The sequence below is a fragment of the Notechis scutatus genome, chromosome 5 (assembly GCF_049901735.1).
Source record: "Notechis scutatus isolate UNSWTSFEM ecotype Mainland chromosome 5, rNotScu1.2, whole genome shotgun sequence".
Classification (NCBI taxonomy): Eukaryota; Metazoa; Chordata; class Lepidosauria; order Squamata; family Elapidae; genus Notechis; species Notechis scutatus.
The window spans coordinates 4,886,023-4,901,413 of NC_142013.1; the positions used below are offsets into that span (position 1 = coordinate 4,886,023).

General features: G+C 43.5%; 2 protein-coding genes across 4 annotated transcripts; both read right to left on the bottom strand.

The window, feature by feature from the left end:
* Positions 1-1,604: 1,604 nt before the first annotated feature.
* LOC113426729 (histone acetyltransferase p300-like) lies at positions 1,605-7,946 on the bottom strand. Of its 3 annotated transcripts, none has more exons than XM_087965991.1 (3): positions 7,848-7,946; positions 6,228-6,423; positions 1,605-3,819 (listed from the first exon to the last, which is right to left on the bottom strand). In XM_087965991.1, exons 2-3 carry the CDS (start codon positions 6,408-6,410, stop codon positions 3,364-3,366), a joined length of 639 nt encoding a protein of 212 aa, XP_087822117.1. In that variant the 5' UTR covers positions 6,411-6,423; positions 7,848-7,946; the 3' UTR covers positions 1,605-3,363. The 3 variants fall into 3 exon arrangements, with proteins under 3 accessions (XP_087822117.1, XP_087822118.1, XP_087822119.1); XM_087965992.1 differs by having other exon boundaries at positions 6,228-6,425; positions 7,852-7,936; XM_087965993.1 differs by having other exon boundaries at positions 7,843-7,936.
* Positions 7,947-11,155: 3,209 nt separating this feature from the next.
* On the bottom strand, positions 11,156-14,486 carry NDUFC2 (NADH:ubiquinone oxidoreductase subunit C2). The gene is made up of 3 exons (XM_026689130.2): positions 14,224-14,486; positions 12,437-12,580; positions 11,156-11,342 (listed from the first exon to the last, which is right to left on the bottom strand). The coding sequence occupies exons 1-3, from the start codon at positions 14,369-14,371 to the stop codon at positions 11,293-11,295; spliced, it is 342 nt and encodes a 113-aa protein (XP_026544915.1). The 5' UTR covers positions 14,372-14,486; the 3' UTR covers positions 11,156-11,292.
* Between the last annotated feature and the right edge of the window lie 905 nt (positions 14,487-15,391).

Consider the following 15,391-nt stretch of genomic DNA (forward strand, 5'->3'; position numbering starts at 1 on the left):
CTCGAACCGCATCTAAGCGGCGGGGGGTGGGGGGAGGATTGTGGATCGAAAAGGAGACTTGTGACGGGCGGCCAAGATGCGACGGCTTCACCCAGGAGGCCTCTGAAGGTCACAGACGAGAGCGGAGGTTCTGGTCTCTCACTGTTTGGTGGAAGCAAATTGGGGAGAAACTGGAGAAAAACAGAGTGAGAAAGCGGCCCAATTGTGGTGGTTTTACGCTCCTCTTAGGAGACTAACGTGTGGCTACCTTGACGGAAAGAGGAGAAAGGAAAGGATGGGAGAAAGAGGTCAGAAGTAGAGGTTCTCCTGCTAGAGCAGGGGGCTGGACTAGAAGACCTCCAAGGTCCCTTCCAGCTCTATTCTGATCTAACGGATTCAAGTTTGGATGAGTTAGAACAATTAATAACAGTGAGAACAATTCACCAGGGGAACAACTGGCCTCCAGAAGGTGTAAATGCTCCAAGACTGGAAGTTTTTAAGAGGAGATTGAACAACCATTTTGTCTGAAGCGGTGTAGGGTTTCTTGCCTAAGCAGGGGGTTGGACTAGAAGACCTCCCAGGTCCCTTCCAATGCTGTTATTCTAAAAGAACAAAAAACTTTTCAGGCGATTGAGAGAATGTTCACCCAAACCGGAGCACCCAAAGTCACCTGGTGAGGGAGGCTTGGAGACTAGGTCTCCCTGCGCCTAGTCCGGTCCCTGTGCTAGAACTCCCGCCTGCTTCTGGAAAGGGAGGATGAGGGGGAGACCCTGGTTGGAAGCCATGTGGGGGCCACGCTGCCCTGCCGACTCCAAGCCAGAAACCCTCAGAGGTGGGTCTGCCTGAAGAAGGCCGCTCAGCTCTAGGGGCAGCCGGGAAAGCCAACTCAAAATGCAGGCAGTCCTTGACCTTCAACGGTTCATTTAGCGACCATTCGATGTTACAACAGCACTTGACTTATGACCGTTTTTTGCACCTAGGTTCACGTGATCCAAATTCAGACTCTTGGCAACTGGCTCCTATTTATGACGGTGGCAGCGTCCCCAGGGTCACGCGATCCCCTTTTGCGTCCTTCTGACAAGTCAATGGGGAAAGCCAGATTCACTTAACAACCGTGTCCCTAACTTTTAAGTACAGGGATTCAGTTAACGACAGCGGCAAGAAAGGTTGCCAAATGGGGCCAAGCTCACTTTTAGGAGCCATTTTCCTTAGCAACGGAAATGGTGGGTTCCATTGTGCTGCTACACCAAGAACTATCTGATTTAAGACCAAGAGGACGAGGCTTTATTGGCTGGAAGCAGCATTTTCCTTTTCGGGGGTGGGGAGGGAAATAAAAATAAAGAGAGAAGGTAGAGCTGGCAAGCGCCGAAAAGCCTTGGCGGGATTCAGAGCATCGTTCGTAGACGCTGACGGAGGTTGAATCCCAAACCAAACCATTCCCGGGATAAGTCCTGAGCAACATTCACCTTTTTGTCCTCCAGTATTACGGAATGTTCTTTTTTTGGTTTGGTTTGTTCTTGTTTTTGCAGTAGACAGGAAAAAAACCAGACTAGGGAAAAGTTAGCCATTTGCCTCAGTAAATTATAACTATCAATATTTTCATTAATTTAAAAAAAACAACAACCTATTGAATAGAATTCTTTATTGGTCAAGTGTCATTGGACACCCAAGGAATTTTTCTTTGGTGCAGAAGCTCTCAGTGTACATAAAAGAAAAAATAAAACACATTCATCAAGGATCATAAGATACAACACTTAGTGATAGCCACAGGATACTAATAAGCAATCAAAATTGGAGGCTAGTGAAGGAAGTCATTTCACAAACTGAGTCTTTGACTCAGAGGCTCAGAAAAGACACACCTGAAGAATAGCTTTCAGCAGGTGGGTCTCCCAAAAGGAGGAGGAAGTGCCTTAGCAGACTCGATTACAGATTACAGGACCCGTTTTTGAGGTGTCCGGCTAGCAAAATGCACCCCTTTGCCCTACGATTTCCCTCCAACCCTTTGTATCATGGGAGCTGTTGTTCAGGGATAAGACAACATTTATGCTTTCTATTTTCAGGTTTTACAGAAAATGGAAGAGGAGAGAAGGGAAAGGAAGGGAAAGAGAAAGCAAGCATAAACCCCAGGGATCTTCACTCAGGTTAAAATTTTACACTTGGAATAGTTTCTTACCCTCTTTAGTTTTTTTCCTTTGTTAGATGTAAAAACAACAAATCTTTCAGGAAAACAAACCACAATATATATATTACATCCATTTGGCAGCTGTTCCCATATGTTTGCAAAAAAAAATTTTTTTCTAAATGTACAAATTTTAATACTTGAAGTTTAAGTTCAGACTCTGGTATAGAAAATTCTTGCAAGGACAAAAGTACGCTTCAGAGGGGAGACTGGATGTAGTACGTATTTTACAGTTTTTAAAAGAATTGACATTTTTCCAACCAAGGAAGAAGATTCGTATTTATATTTTATATTTATGTATTTATTTACACACACACCCATACATATATATGCACAGTAATTTTAAAGCAACATTCACCTTTTTGTCCTCTAGTTTGGGGGGTTGAGCTGCTGATCCAGTTCTACAGAGGAATGATGGAGTCTGTCACTTGCACCTCTATAACTGTCTGGTTTGGCTCTGCAACCCAACAAGACAGACACAGATTTCAGAGGATAATTACGACTGCAGAAAAAAATAAAAAAACCAGAATAGGGAAAAGTTAACAATTTTCCTCAGTAATTTATAGCTATTTTCATTAATTAAAAAGCAAAACAAAACCAATTGGAGGCTAGTGAAGGAAGTCAGTTGGTCAGTAGCCAAAAAACTATCACCTCCCCAAAGCATGAGAAGGGGAAAAAAAAAACTCAACAACCAAAGGACTACTTGATTTAAATCACGACCTGCTGTTGACCCATTCACTTTAATGGGACAGCTGGTGATGTGGCAGGGACACAAGGTGAGGTATGTCACAGGCAGCAGGAATCTTTAATGTTATGTGCAAACGAAATGAAGGTTTCTTATTTAGCTTGCAGTTTGGATTCATTGAAGTTTACAAAAAAAATGTAAATATTGCAGCCTCATGCGACATAACTAAGCTCCATTTCATGCTGAATAAATTAATTATTAATGTATCTTAAAAACTACCTTTAGAAAATTTTTACTACAAAAGCATTTTATAAAATTTGATAGAAATTTTAAAAAATCAAAATGAAATCAAAAATCTAATTTAAAAAAAAAAATCATCGGTTTTTATCCACCCTGCTGGTTAGTCCCAGCCATAACAAAAATATATTTTTTTATTGTTTTCCATTGTCCCCCATTTCAGGTTTCTTTAGAAACGAACTACTTTTGAAGGCAACCCTTGCTGTTGCTCTACACTATGCCTTCATCCTCCTGCGGGGGCTTTCATCCTCCTCCGGAGGATCTGGGCCTGTCGTAGGCGATGCTGAAGCTCTTGCTGACGAAGTTTACGTTTGATATTTAGGCAAAGTGGCACTAGGCACTTGTTCTCCTGGCAGTGCTTAGCATGGTAGCAGCAAAGAGCAACGAGTTGTTTGCAAACTGGACACCCTCCACTGATTTTGCGCTTGCAGCGTTTTGTGTGCTGGACAACTTTCTTCATTTTTTGACAAGATGGCACTGAACAGTTGGCATTGCGACACTGGCAGGCATGAATTAAGGATTGGATGCAGCGCTGGATACTCAGGCGACGTGAGTCAGCAGGACTCTGAATGGCGGCTGCCTGTTGGTTGTTGCTCCCATTATCCATACCGAGGCCCCGTTTCTCCATCTTGTGCTCATGGTCTTCAGTGTTATTGCGGGCAATGCCCAAGTCATCATCCTAAACACAGAAGTTATTATAGTTAGTAGCAGCAATATGGCATTAAAATGAAGTTGAGATACTTTATGAGACTGGCAAGATTATTATATGTGGGCCATTGATTCTATTTCACTTTTAAGATGTGGGGACTCCAACTCTCAGTATTCCCCAGCTAGCATGGTAGCTGGAGAATTTTGAAAGTTGAAGTCCACATATCGTAAAAGTTGTCAAGTTTGAAAAACACTATTCTAGAATAATACTGAATTTATACAGCTCCATCCTGACCTTATTTCAATAAGCTCTCAAGTCCTGCCTCTTCTAGATTACTTGTGGAATGCTTTGCTTTTTGGGTGAGATTGCAGTAGTCTATACATTTTGTAAATGCACATGCAAGAAGTTACATTTTAAGTCTGATTACCCTGATCGATCTCAGTGTAGAGAATCTGGAGTAAAATAAGCCAAGGAACAAATAAAAGTTTGCTCGTATCCAACTTGTTTGCCCAATCAAAGAAAAGATGAACAAAGTGTAGATGTTTTAAAAAAATAATTAAAGACATTATCCTAAAGAGAGATCCTCTCCCTCCAAGCAATACAATTACACAATTTTCCACAGTGGCCTCCATCTTTTGCAACAACATTCCCGCTTCGATGAGATTGGTCCTGAACTAGCTGGCATTCCAGAAAGACCTGAAAACATGGTTTTGCTCTCTGGCCTGGGGATCAATAAAATTTGGCAATTGGCAACTGGTTTAAATTTTTGACCAATTGCAGGGTCTATTGGTTGGTCGTGGGATGATGATTTGCAACCCTTTTTTTCTGATTTCTGGCAAAAGCTGTTTAGAAGGTTTCACTTTCATTTTTACTGCTTGCCCTTCCTCCTCACCCTTAAGAGTCTGGTGGTACAGATGCATTTCTCTCCAAACAGTCATAGAGTTTGTAATCTACATAGATTTGCAAAACAATGGGATGAAGGAATATTCCTGAACTCTGTTTTATGGTTTATCTCATGACTACTGTGAAATTGTGTGAATGCATCAATGCAGTGCATGTTATCTCAGCTTGCAGAGCTTAGATTGAGCTTACCAAAAATGCATATATTGCAGAATATACAGCCTCATGCTACATAACTAAGCTCCATTTAATGCTGAATAAACTAAATTAATGTATCTTAAATAGAAAAGTATTTTTAGATAAATTTTTACTCCAAAAGCATTTTATGAAAATAAATTTGATAAAAAAAATAAAAATCTGATTTAAATAAAAACTTTTTTTTAAAAAATCAATTTTTATCCACCCATTTTGCATTCAATGCTTTGTGTCTTGAAAAGTAGCATTTTGAATTCAGTTTATTTTGAATATACAATGTTTTGCAAAATGCAAGGTTCAGGACACAAAGCCAATATATCTTCTCTCACATATTCTATTATTAGTGCTACTCTTAAGAACAGCCTTTGCTAATGATATTAAAAGATAAAGAAGAAAGAGAGTACTGTAAGATATGGAAAGTTTGGTATGAGTGGTTAGACACAACTCTGTCAATCGACAGCAAAAAGTGTTAATGTTGTATATATGTATGTGTGTGTGTGTGTGTGTGTGTCTGTCTGTCTGTCTATCTATGCAGGTCTTGGCGTGTTCGGGCCTTTTCCCGTGTAAGATTGAGAGCATCTTGCAACGTTTTGACAAGGTCCCACTCGCCATCTTCAGGCTGGTGCTTTTGGCTTCGTGCAAAGCTCGCACAAGCATGAAGCCAAAAGCACCAGCCTGAAGATGGCGAGTGGGACCTTGTCAAAACGTTGCAAGATGCTCTCAATCTTACACAGGAAAAGACCCGAACACGCCAAGACCTGCATACCTGTACCCGTGAAAATCTACGAGAACAAATGTTAATAGTGTTATAAGTTAGATTGAGAAATAAGAGTATAAGTGAACAGAATGGAGAAGTTGAAATAGCTATAGACTTTATCAATCAGTGTGACACCGTTACAGAATCGTTGTAAAAAGTGGAAATTGTTTTTTGAAATGTTGAATAAATAAATTTAATAATAATAAAAAAGAATGGCCTTTGGAGTAGTTTTTAACACTTGCAATTAGACAAATTATTAACTTATTACCTCATGCACAATCATTCTGTGTATGGAAAACCTTATTTAAAGCCTTCCATATTTATAAATTCAAGCAATGTTTTGAATAATGAACTATACCTAGACTCCTAGACTTTTCCAGGGTTATTATAAGGTTAACACTCATGTAAAATTCATCCTTAATATGCATTGATAAGGTTATGTATAGGTTTGTGTTATATGTATTATATGTTCCATCTGCAAACATGTTGGAGGCATCTGGCAAGACACCCAAAAGCATCCCTAAAGGAGGGCACTTTGAAACTGTATTTTTCATTGTCCATATTCAGGATAAAAACTTTGACATACCTTGTTCATTGCTCCAGGCTGTGGACCTCTCAGGCTCGCCTGCCCTCCCATTTGGGGAGAACCCTGCTGTGATGTCTCTGCCATTAGAATACCAGCATTTCCCATTCCTGGGTTTGGGGATGACATATTGGAACATCCTCTTCCAGCTCCAATGGAACCGTCCATAACTTGTCCTTGCATCATTCCTTGCCCATTTCCCGCAGACAACATACCAGGATTCATGGCAGCATTTATTCCCATTTCAGGCTGATTTACTGAACTATTTACCGCTGGCATCATTCCTGCAGTGGACTGCGCTGACGGACCTTGATTTGAAGGTTGTTTAGTATAGATGGCATTTTTCCCCAGCACGTCTGGCAAGGATGTTTAAAGACAAATCGGCTAAATGCTGGAAGTACCACCAAATACCGGGGTCATATTATCAAATTGGTGGATTTGCCCAAAAGCAAAAAAAATACTGGAGAAAAATACATACGTGGTTGGAAAAAATAATAATAAAACAACATACCGATTTAAAACCAGAAATATTTCTATTGGGGATCTTACCTGAAAAATATACTAAGGAAAATGCATATTTAGTTATTCATATATTGACTGCTGCCAGAATTGTATTTGCACAAAATCGGAAGAGTGAAGAGATACCTACAGATGAGTGTGTGATTAGCAAAATACTAGAATGTGCAGAAATGAACAGATTTAACGCTGGCAATTAAGGAGAAAGAGCAAACCGAAGTACTATATGGTATGGGATCCATTCTATCAATGGTTAAATAATAGAAATGGAAGTTAGAAACAGGGAAACAAAATAAAGATCTGTTAAAAGAGATAAGTAAATATTATGATTGGTATGTTGAATATTATTATGTTAGTATTGTAGAATTAATATGTGGAATGTTAAAGATTGCAGAATCAGTATTAATTTAACAAAGGATGTCATCATTTTATTATTTAACAAAGATATTTGTACCCCGACAACACACTGCTGAACTGAAGATGGAATGATTGTACGTGTGTATGTATATTTAATAACATATTTTTATATATCATAAAAAATAAAAATATAAAAGACTAGTGGACTTCAACTCCCAGAATCCCTCAGCCAGCTTTGTAGGCTTAAGACGGGTGCTTTGCTAGCTGAGGAATTCTGGGAGTTGAAGTCCACTAGTCTTAAAAGTGGCCAAAGTTGGAGACCCCTGGGAAACAGAGTGTGGAAGCAGTCTTTTTCCCGGGGAAAAAAATAAGGATGGAAAAGAACAGAAGAAACCCCTTCCTACATTCAATTAAAGGGGGAGGGGGGACTCGGTAAATTTACAAATCGGATTAAAGACCCGCGAATATGCTCCATGGCCAGAAAGAACTGGGATGGACTCCACCCGGGATCCCGAGTTTCTAGCCCACCGGTGTCAACCGACCTCCCCCCCACGCACAAAGGACAATCACCAGGCTGATCCGGCCCTCCATTAAAATCGAGTTTCTAAATCGAAACCGAAAGTTCGTACTTCCCCTACCGGCTACGAGGCTACGACATTATGGGTATATATCACGGAGGTTTCAGGTTGCCTCAGGGGTCTGGCTGGCCGGGCCCCCTGAATTTCAGACGGTTTCCCATCTCTTACCTTACCTGTGTTTTTCGTTCGCGTCCTTCCTTGAGTTTCTGACCGCCGACAAAATGGCGGCCGTTTCTCCCTCACTCTCCAGAAGCGAGCGGGAAATGAGCCCAGAGGGGCGTGTCCAAAAAGGAAAAAGGCGGGAACGCAAACAGCGCTCGCGCAATGGAACGCGGAAGGGCGCGGGGGGGTGGGGGGAAGAGTGCGAAGATATTCCCGAGGCCAGCTCCGGTCACGAGACTAGCTCACCCAATCGGCTTGCTATCCTTTTTAGTCAAGGGGGTGTCCAACCTTGGCAATTTTTAAGCCTGAACGACTTCAACTCCCAGAATTCCCCAGCCAGCTTTGTTGTGTTTTCGTTCTTCGCTTTGCAGGCTGGGCAATTCTGGGAGTTGAAGTCCTCCAGGCTTAAGGTTGCCAAGGCTGGACATCCCTGACTTAAGTGATCCCTTGGGCAAACTCTCCCGCCTAAATTTCTTAAAGGGGCAGGAGAACTTATCTCCCCAACTATTATCTCCCCTTACTATTTTTGCTAGCAGGTTCCTTAGGCCGGTCCTATTATAATAACCCAGAAACAGGAGGGGAGAGGTTGTGTATTACCACCATTTAGAAGACAACACTTTCTGATATACTTTTTCACCACTCAGTTCATAACAAAACACATCACTTTTAGTGCCATGCTTGTATTCCTCATTGTTCCTTCAGAAAACCCACCTTAATTCAGTTCAGTTCTTTTTTCTCTGAATAATTCAGAGATTAGGCAATGTGCCTGTTTTCCTTTCTTTCCACTGTTAGATTTTGCTGTAGCTCAGAATCTGAATAAATCCCAATGAAACCCTGAAAACTGATAATCATTTTTATTTTGATCAAAGCAAAGACTGTGTGACCTTAATCTTTCACTTTTAAACAGCAAGGCAAGGAGAGAATAGCAGCCGCGCAAGGGGAAAAAATCATTTTTCCTTCTTATAGCTTTACACACGGCTTGCATAGATCGTCATTGCTATAGAAGCATGAATTTCATATCCACGGTGATGGGCCAGCTCCTAAAATAAAGCCAGGTCATGGCTTACACACTTGAAAGTAAATCAGGAAACTGTAATTGTGCCTGGCAAGAACAAAGAATGCTTATCCACAGGAAATAGGCACGTGTAAAGCTTGTAACAATTCTGGGTAGTTAGAAAGCTGTTAAGAGGAACAAGAGTTAGGCAACTTGCAGACCTCAGCTAAAAGTTAGGAACAGATGGCTTGCAGCAAATAAAATGTGTATTAGATAACTCCTGGGGCCAGGGCTTTGGAATAGGGACAGCGAGAGACCAATAGAACAAATTGTAGAATTATTAGTAAAATGTTTATTAGATGATATTGCTTATTCTCTCGCCTTGTCCCGCCTTCTCCTTTAGTGAAAATGTATAAAGCTTTCTTAATCCTTGGTTCTTGGCATTTGGGCCAGGAGCGCTTTTCCTTGGAGTACTTCAATAAAAAGCAATCAGAAAACCTGCACCTTGTGCCTGGCATCCATTATTGGCACCAGGCTCAGACCTGAACTGGGGAGAATTGTTTTATGCAAAGCTTATAGTTTATGCAAATTGCTTATAGTAAGCTATGACTATGTAAGCTATGTGTTGTATCTTATAATTCTTGATGAATGTATTTCATTTTTTCTTATGTATACTGAGAGCATATTCACCAAAGACAATTTTTTTGTGTGTCCAATCACACTTGGCCAACAAAGATTTCTAGTCTCATGATTTTCTCAGCACTCTGAGACAATGGATGGGAGGGAGGGAGGGAGGGAGGGAGGGAGGGAGGGAGGGGGAGGGGGAGAGGAGAGAGAGAGAGAGAGAGAGAGAGAGAGAGAGAGAGAGAACACATTTTCCAAAAGGTTGCTAAAGTTGTTATCTTCATATTGGATACTTGCAGCAGGCAGAATTCACATTTTGAATTTACAGCAAGTTACTTAGCTAAGCTTGGCCTGGAGGGTATATCTCCTCAGTTGGCACATTAGGTTATAATGGAGCTTCAGCTCAGCAAAGGATGTCAAAACTTGAGTTAGTTACACTCTGTACATGCTCTAATATCCTTTCACCACTTATTTCTTTATATACTGTTATGCTTCCTAAGCCAAAGGTTCTTTCCATGAACCTACAAAAAGGTGCCCCATTCAAGGACCTAACAATGTGAGGTCGACTCTGCTGGATCTTCAAGTAATTTGTACCTAAGCCATGTAAAGTTTGATATATCAAAGTGAACGTTTTGGCAAGACAGTAACTAGCATTTCCCAGACAAAACAGAAATAGGGTATAAACAATAACCGGGTGTGTCTTCCAATCTCAAAACTGTGAAAAAAAGTCATCTATGGCTTCATTTTTGTCTGCAATAAAACAACTAATCTAGCCATGTCAAGCTTGTGAGCTTCTTTTGTAAGCAAGTTCTTAAATACAAAATTAAAGATCTGGAGGGCTGAGATTTGTTGATATGCATGATGTGATGGACAGAAGGACACGAATGTCCAACTGCTTTGATTCTCTCTATGGAAACTCCAGTACGGCTTGTTTTTGAGAGAAGCCCCGTGACTTTTCAAAATATTTTGAATCCTATTTTCATAATGTTCTGAACATTGGAGGCACCATCCAGTATGGGACCCTGGGCAAAAGTAGCTTTGTTAGCTTCTAGAGAGCAATCTCTGCACATGATCTGAGTTGCACAATGTACCTGATTTGCCCCTTCTTAGTAAGAGTAAGATGGGCACATATGCCTGCTAATAATTCTTTACAAAATGGCTTGAAGCACTGCACCAACAAATACACACATGGTTTTGTAATTACAGGAGAAATAGAAAGTTTGAAAGGTCTTGTTGGCGTTATAAAAGAGAAGCATTTCCCGGCAATTGCAGAAAATAATTATTTCTTCATTTATTTAGGAATGGCCACTTATTTGGCCATCCCACTCAAACTATGTGGCATTGGGCAGTGTATAAAACAGGTAAACAAAAATACAAAAGAATGACATTACTAAAGCATACTAAAACAAATGACAATCAAGACTAAAAACTATTATAACTACAAATGTCCAGGGAAAATGACAGGTTTAACCACTGTTCTAAAGGCCTGCAAGGCATAACTGTCATGCCCCATTAGAGGCTCATCATGATCAGTGACCACTGATGACCATTTAACGCAACACAGGGCTGAGAGAACGGCCATGGATTCAAATTTTCTGCAGTGGCAAATTCTGAGTTTTATACCAAATCTTCCAGGCACCTTCTCCCCCATTTCCAGGCGTACATCATGAGCAAAAAAAAAAAAAAAAAAAAAGGCAGACTGGATCTTCATAGAGCTTTTATTAGAAAGGATACAGTACACATTTATCAATAAGCAATTTGACCCCGAGGGCTTCCACACGCAAGAGTAGGGAGGAGAGGAAACACCGTGAAGATCAAAGGATCTGCTGGCAGAACTTCAGCGAGTTGGGGTGAAGTCTTCCAGAATCTCTCCCACCTTTCTGGGCTCTAACAAAACAGGAAATGATCCTGCTGGTGAAGCTTATTCACAGACCAAGGACAAGGAAAAGCACTGTCTGTTTACCTTGTGGGTATATATTTACCTTACCCTAAATCTCTGGTTTACGCTTCCTTAAAGAGAATTTAAGCAAGCAAGTGGACAAAGAGTGTCTATGGAGAGTCATCCAAGTCGTGGTTTTTCTTTGAAAACTTTTCGCTTCTCAACCAAGAAGCTACTTCTTCCAGAAAAACGTCTTCAAAGAAAAACCAGAAAGTCCAGTTGCTTCTTCAAAAAGCAAATTTGGGACAAGCAGACAAAGACTTTCTGTTATGAAGGTCTAAAACAGGGGTCTCCAAACTTGACAGCTTTAAGACTTGTGGACTTCAACTCTCAGTATTCTTCCTCCAATCATGTTAGTTCAGTAATTCTGGGAGTTGAATTCCACAAGTCTTAAACCTGCCAAGTTTGAAGACCCTTGGTCTAAAGTCACCTCTAAGTAAAATGTTGACAAGCATGCCCATTGCTGCGAGCCAGATTGACACAGCGGTTCTTCCAGGGGACTGGAAGTCAGGAGATAGCGAGTTCTAGTCCTGCCTCAGGCATGAAAGCCAACGGGGTGACTTTGGACCAGTCCCTTTCTCTCAGTCCTCAAAAGACGGGCAAAATTGTTGCTAAGGGAATATGCACAAATTTGTCCCTGTAGTTGCCAACAGTCAAGACTGTATCAACAACGTAAACCTCCTCCCCAAGTTCCCAGATTTTGATACCTGAGATACAATTACCTCCACAACTCCATACACTTCTGACATTGGACAACTCACTGCAATCCAGCTGTGGCTGAACTATAATTCCCAGCCTCCTCAACACTGACTACTTTGCTGCGCCTGTCACCCAGGTCATTTGTGTGGACTTGTGAAGACTCTGTCCCAACTCTCTTGGTGAATAATTGGGGGCCCTTTATCTCATCCATGCTGTGGGCGAACTCAGGAGAAACACCTGGGGCCCCGCCCTCTGCCCCAGAAAGCAGCAGCCTTCCTTTCCCTAACCTGAGGCGGCATCACCTTTGAGCATCGCTCCTGGAAAGCGCTTCCCGCCAAAGTACCTTTTTCCACAAAGTCCTCAGGATGGTGCTTTATGTAACTGAAAAGCTCCCTGTCCCGCTCAGCGTAGTAGTAATTGGAGTATCTCTTGATGTAGTAGCCCAAGCAAAAGCCCAGCGTGGTCATCAGGACTTGACGATGGATGCCTGGAAAAGATCAAGAGAGCACAAGTGGGACACCTTGGCCCGAAAATCAGCAAGTGGCACTTCAAAGGGCGTACAAGCAGGTGGTTGTCCCTAGCATGGTGCCTACAAATGAAGTTGTGAAGAAGACGGGCTGAGCACAGTCTGGTTTGAAGCCACTAAATCTGATGTGTTTATTCCCCCATTTTTTTTTCCTTCCTTCCCTTCTTCTTCTTCTCCTGATCCCAAAGTGGAAATGTCCCCTCCTCAGCTGTATCCTGGCAAACCATCGCTGGATACTGGCTGACCATCACCTCCCACCCCAAGCACATCTTCCCACGTTAAGGCTGCTAGGGCTTGTCTGGTATTCAGTTTTCATACCCTTCCTCTCCCGCAAACTCAGCCAGAAGGGTGCAGCCTCTTGGAGCAGGAGGCCTTGCAGGCTCCCAAAGACTCATTTCTGGTGGAGTTTGGGTTAGAGAAAGGAAGACTTTTGCTGCTTTCCTTGCGTGCAGCCAAGTTTCCCCCCCCCTCCGCCCTTTCCCCCCTCCCCTCACTACCTTGTGTTGTTCGCAAAGGAAGCGATGCAAGCCTTGTGTTCCCATGGGTCATGGGGGCGGCGCATCCTTGTGTTGCTATGCAACCTGGATCAATTGCTTTGGAAGGGGTGCTTTGGGGGTGATATTTCTCTGCAGACCACCAAAATTTTCTTGCAGACCACCAGTGGTCCCTGGCTCACTGGTTTGCGACCACTGCTGTAATAGACTAATTACTAATAGAGCCAATTTGGTGTCACCTGGGCCAGTTCCTCTCTCCCAGCCTGACCCACCTCGCAGGGATGTTGTGGGGGGAAGATTGGGAGGGCATTTGTTGGCCTTGACCCAACATTGGGAGGCGAGATATCCAGTAAAGAATTAAATCCTCCTGCCAGTGTTGGGGGTGGGTGCAGTTTCCTCCTTTGTGATTCCTTGATTACATATGTTTTTTTTTGTCTGGAGCTAGTCCCCATTTATCTGACCTCGGGCAGCAGGAGAGGATGTGTCCTGGGTCTTTTCCTTCCAAATATTTTTATTGTCTCTTTTGAATGGTGGGTAAGTACGATTTGTCTCTACCTGTCGGTCGATGGCTGGTTTGTCGGAAACTCGAGACTTTTCCTAGCACTGGAATCAAAATTATTAGTAATGGATTGGGGTTGGTCTAAGAGATTAATAGAGGTCGTTTGGGTGACCTTGGCCAGTCCCTCTCTCTCTCTCAGCCTGTCCCACCTCGCAGGGTTGTTGTGTTGGGGGGGGAGGGTTGGGGGGGGGCGTTAATTCTGCTTTGACCCCAAATGGGGACCCAAGAGGACAATCCAAGGAATAACCAAACCCTCCATTTGGGTCCATCAGGAAGGGCCCCCTTGGGAGCATCGACCCCCCCAGAGGCCAGACCGGGGTCCTCCCGAGCCTGAGCTGGAAGGTGGCTTCTTTTTGGCTCCCCCTCGGCTGTGCATTATGGGCATGGGGCTCTTCCCTTCTGCCTTTTTGCTACGGAGAGGTCCGCGTGGTGGTCAGCGGCCCGGAGTCCGAGACGGGGATCCCGGCAGGGCAGCAGCCCCGGCGACCCCTCGCAGCCCGTCCAAGGGCGACAGAGCGGCGGGGAAGGGACCGGGAGGCCCGGCGACTGACCGGCTCGCAGGATGGGCCTGCGGTTGAGGCCGTTGTCCAGCAGGGCGCTGAGCCAGAAGACGCCCGCCATCCAGACCGACGGGAAGGTGAACAGGGGCGGCGGCGGCAGCGAATGCGCCTCTTTGGGGATGCCTAAGCGGAGCTGCATGGCGGCCGGTCCGGAGCGGGGGACGGTCCTGCCTGCAACGCCTTCCCCGCGCCCTCAACGCCCGAGGAGGAAGGTTCCGCCGCCCCGGCCTCCTCCCTCCCTCCCACCCTGGCGCAGGAAGCGGGGGCTACGTCGAGGCTGGTCCGTCCCCGCCGCGGATTGGCTGGGAGGCGAAGCTCTGATTGGCTGGGAGGCGAAGCTCTGATTGGCTGGGAGGCGGGGCTCTGTACAGCCTTGGGCGGTTCCCTTCTAAGCAGGTGTTGGTTTGAAAATAGTCCTCGACTTACAACCGTTCATTTAGTGACTGTTCAAAGTCGGAAAGGCCCTGAAAAAAGGGATGTATGACGGTTTCTCCCACTTAATGACAGTTGCTGCATTGCCATGATCAAAATTTGCATGCTTGCCAAACTGGTTGGTATTTAAAGGGTGGGTGGGGATTGCGAACAGAGAAATGAATGAGAGCAGCAACATCCCAGTGAGAGAAAGGCAACTGGATAAAGATTGCAAATCCAATCCAATCTGATTTACTTGGATAAATAGACCGAGTGGAGCAAGTGGCCAGTTTTAAGTTTCTGGGTGTTACCATAAAAGAGGATCTGACCTGGGGGTGCTCACGTTGCAGCCCTGGTCAAAAGGGCCCAGCAGAGATTATACTACCTGAGGCTTCTCAGGAAACAATAACCAAATGAAAAACTGCTGGTGACCTTCTACCACTGCACCATAGAGAGCATTTTAACATACTGCACCTCTGTATGGTTTGCCAATTGCACAGTGGCAAATAGGACAGCATTCCAGAGGGTTAATGTCATTGCCCAGAGGATCATTGGTTGCCCTCTCCCCTCTTTGGAAGAGTTTTATAGCTCCTGCTGCCTTAAGAAAGTTCAAAACATCCTCAAAGATCCATCTCATCTTGGGAACCCTTTTTTTGAACTATTAACATCTGGCAGATGGTACAGGATAATAAAAACAAGGACAAATGGGCTGAAAAACAGCTTCTATCCCAGGGCTATTGAATTGAAC

Excerpts from the sequence above, each read along its gene's own strand:
- NDUFC2 (XM_026689130.2), bottom strand. The coding sequence starts at position 14,371 with ATGCAGCTCCGCTTAGGCATCCCCAAAGAGGCGCATTCGCTGCCGCCG. Across the intron at positions 12,581-14,223 it reads CAGGCCCATCCTGCGAGCCG|GCATCCATCGTCAAGTCCTG; the intron begins GTCAGTCGCCGG and ends GATCTTTTCCAG. Across the intron at positions 11,343-12,436 it reads TGAGGACTTTGTGGAAAAAG|AGCCCAGAAAGGTGGGAGAG; the intron begins GTACTTTGGCGG and ends CTGTTTTGTTAG.
- LOC113426729 (XM_087965991.1), bottom strand. The coding sequence starts at position 6,410 with ATGATGCAAGGACAAGTTATGGACGGTTCCATTGGAGCTGGAAGAGGA. Across the intron at positions 3,820-6,227 it reads AGCCTGGAGCAATGAACAAG|GATGATGACTTGGGCATTGC; the intron begins GTATGTCAAAGT and ends TTCTGTGTTTAG.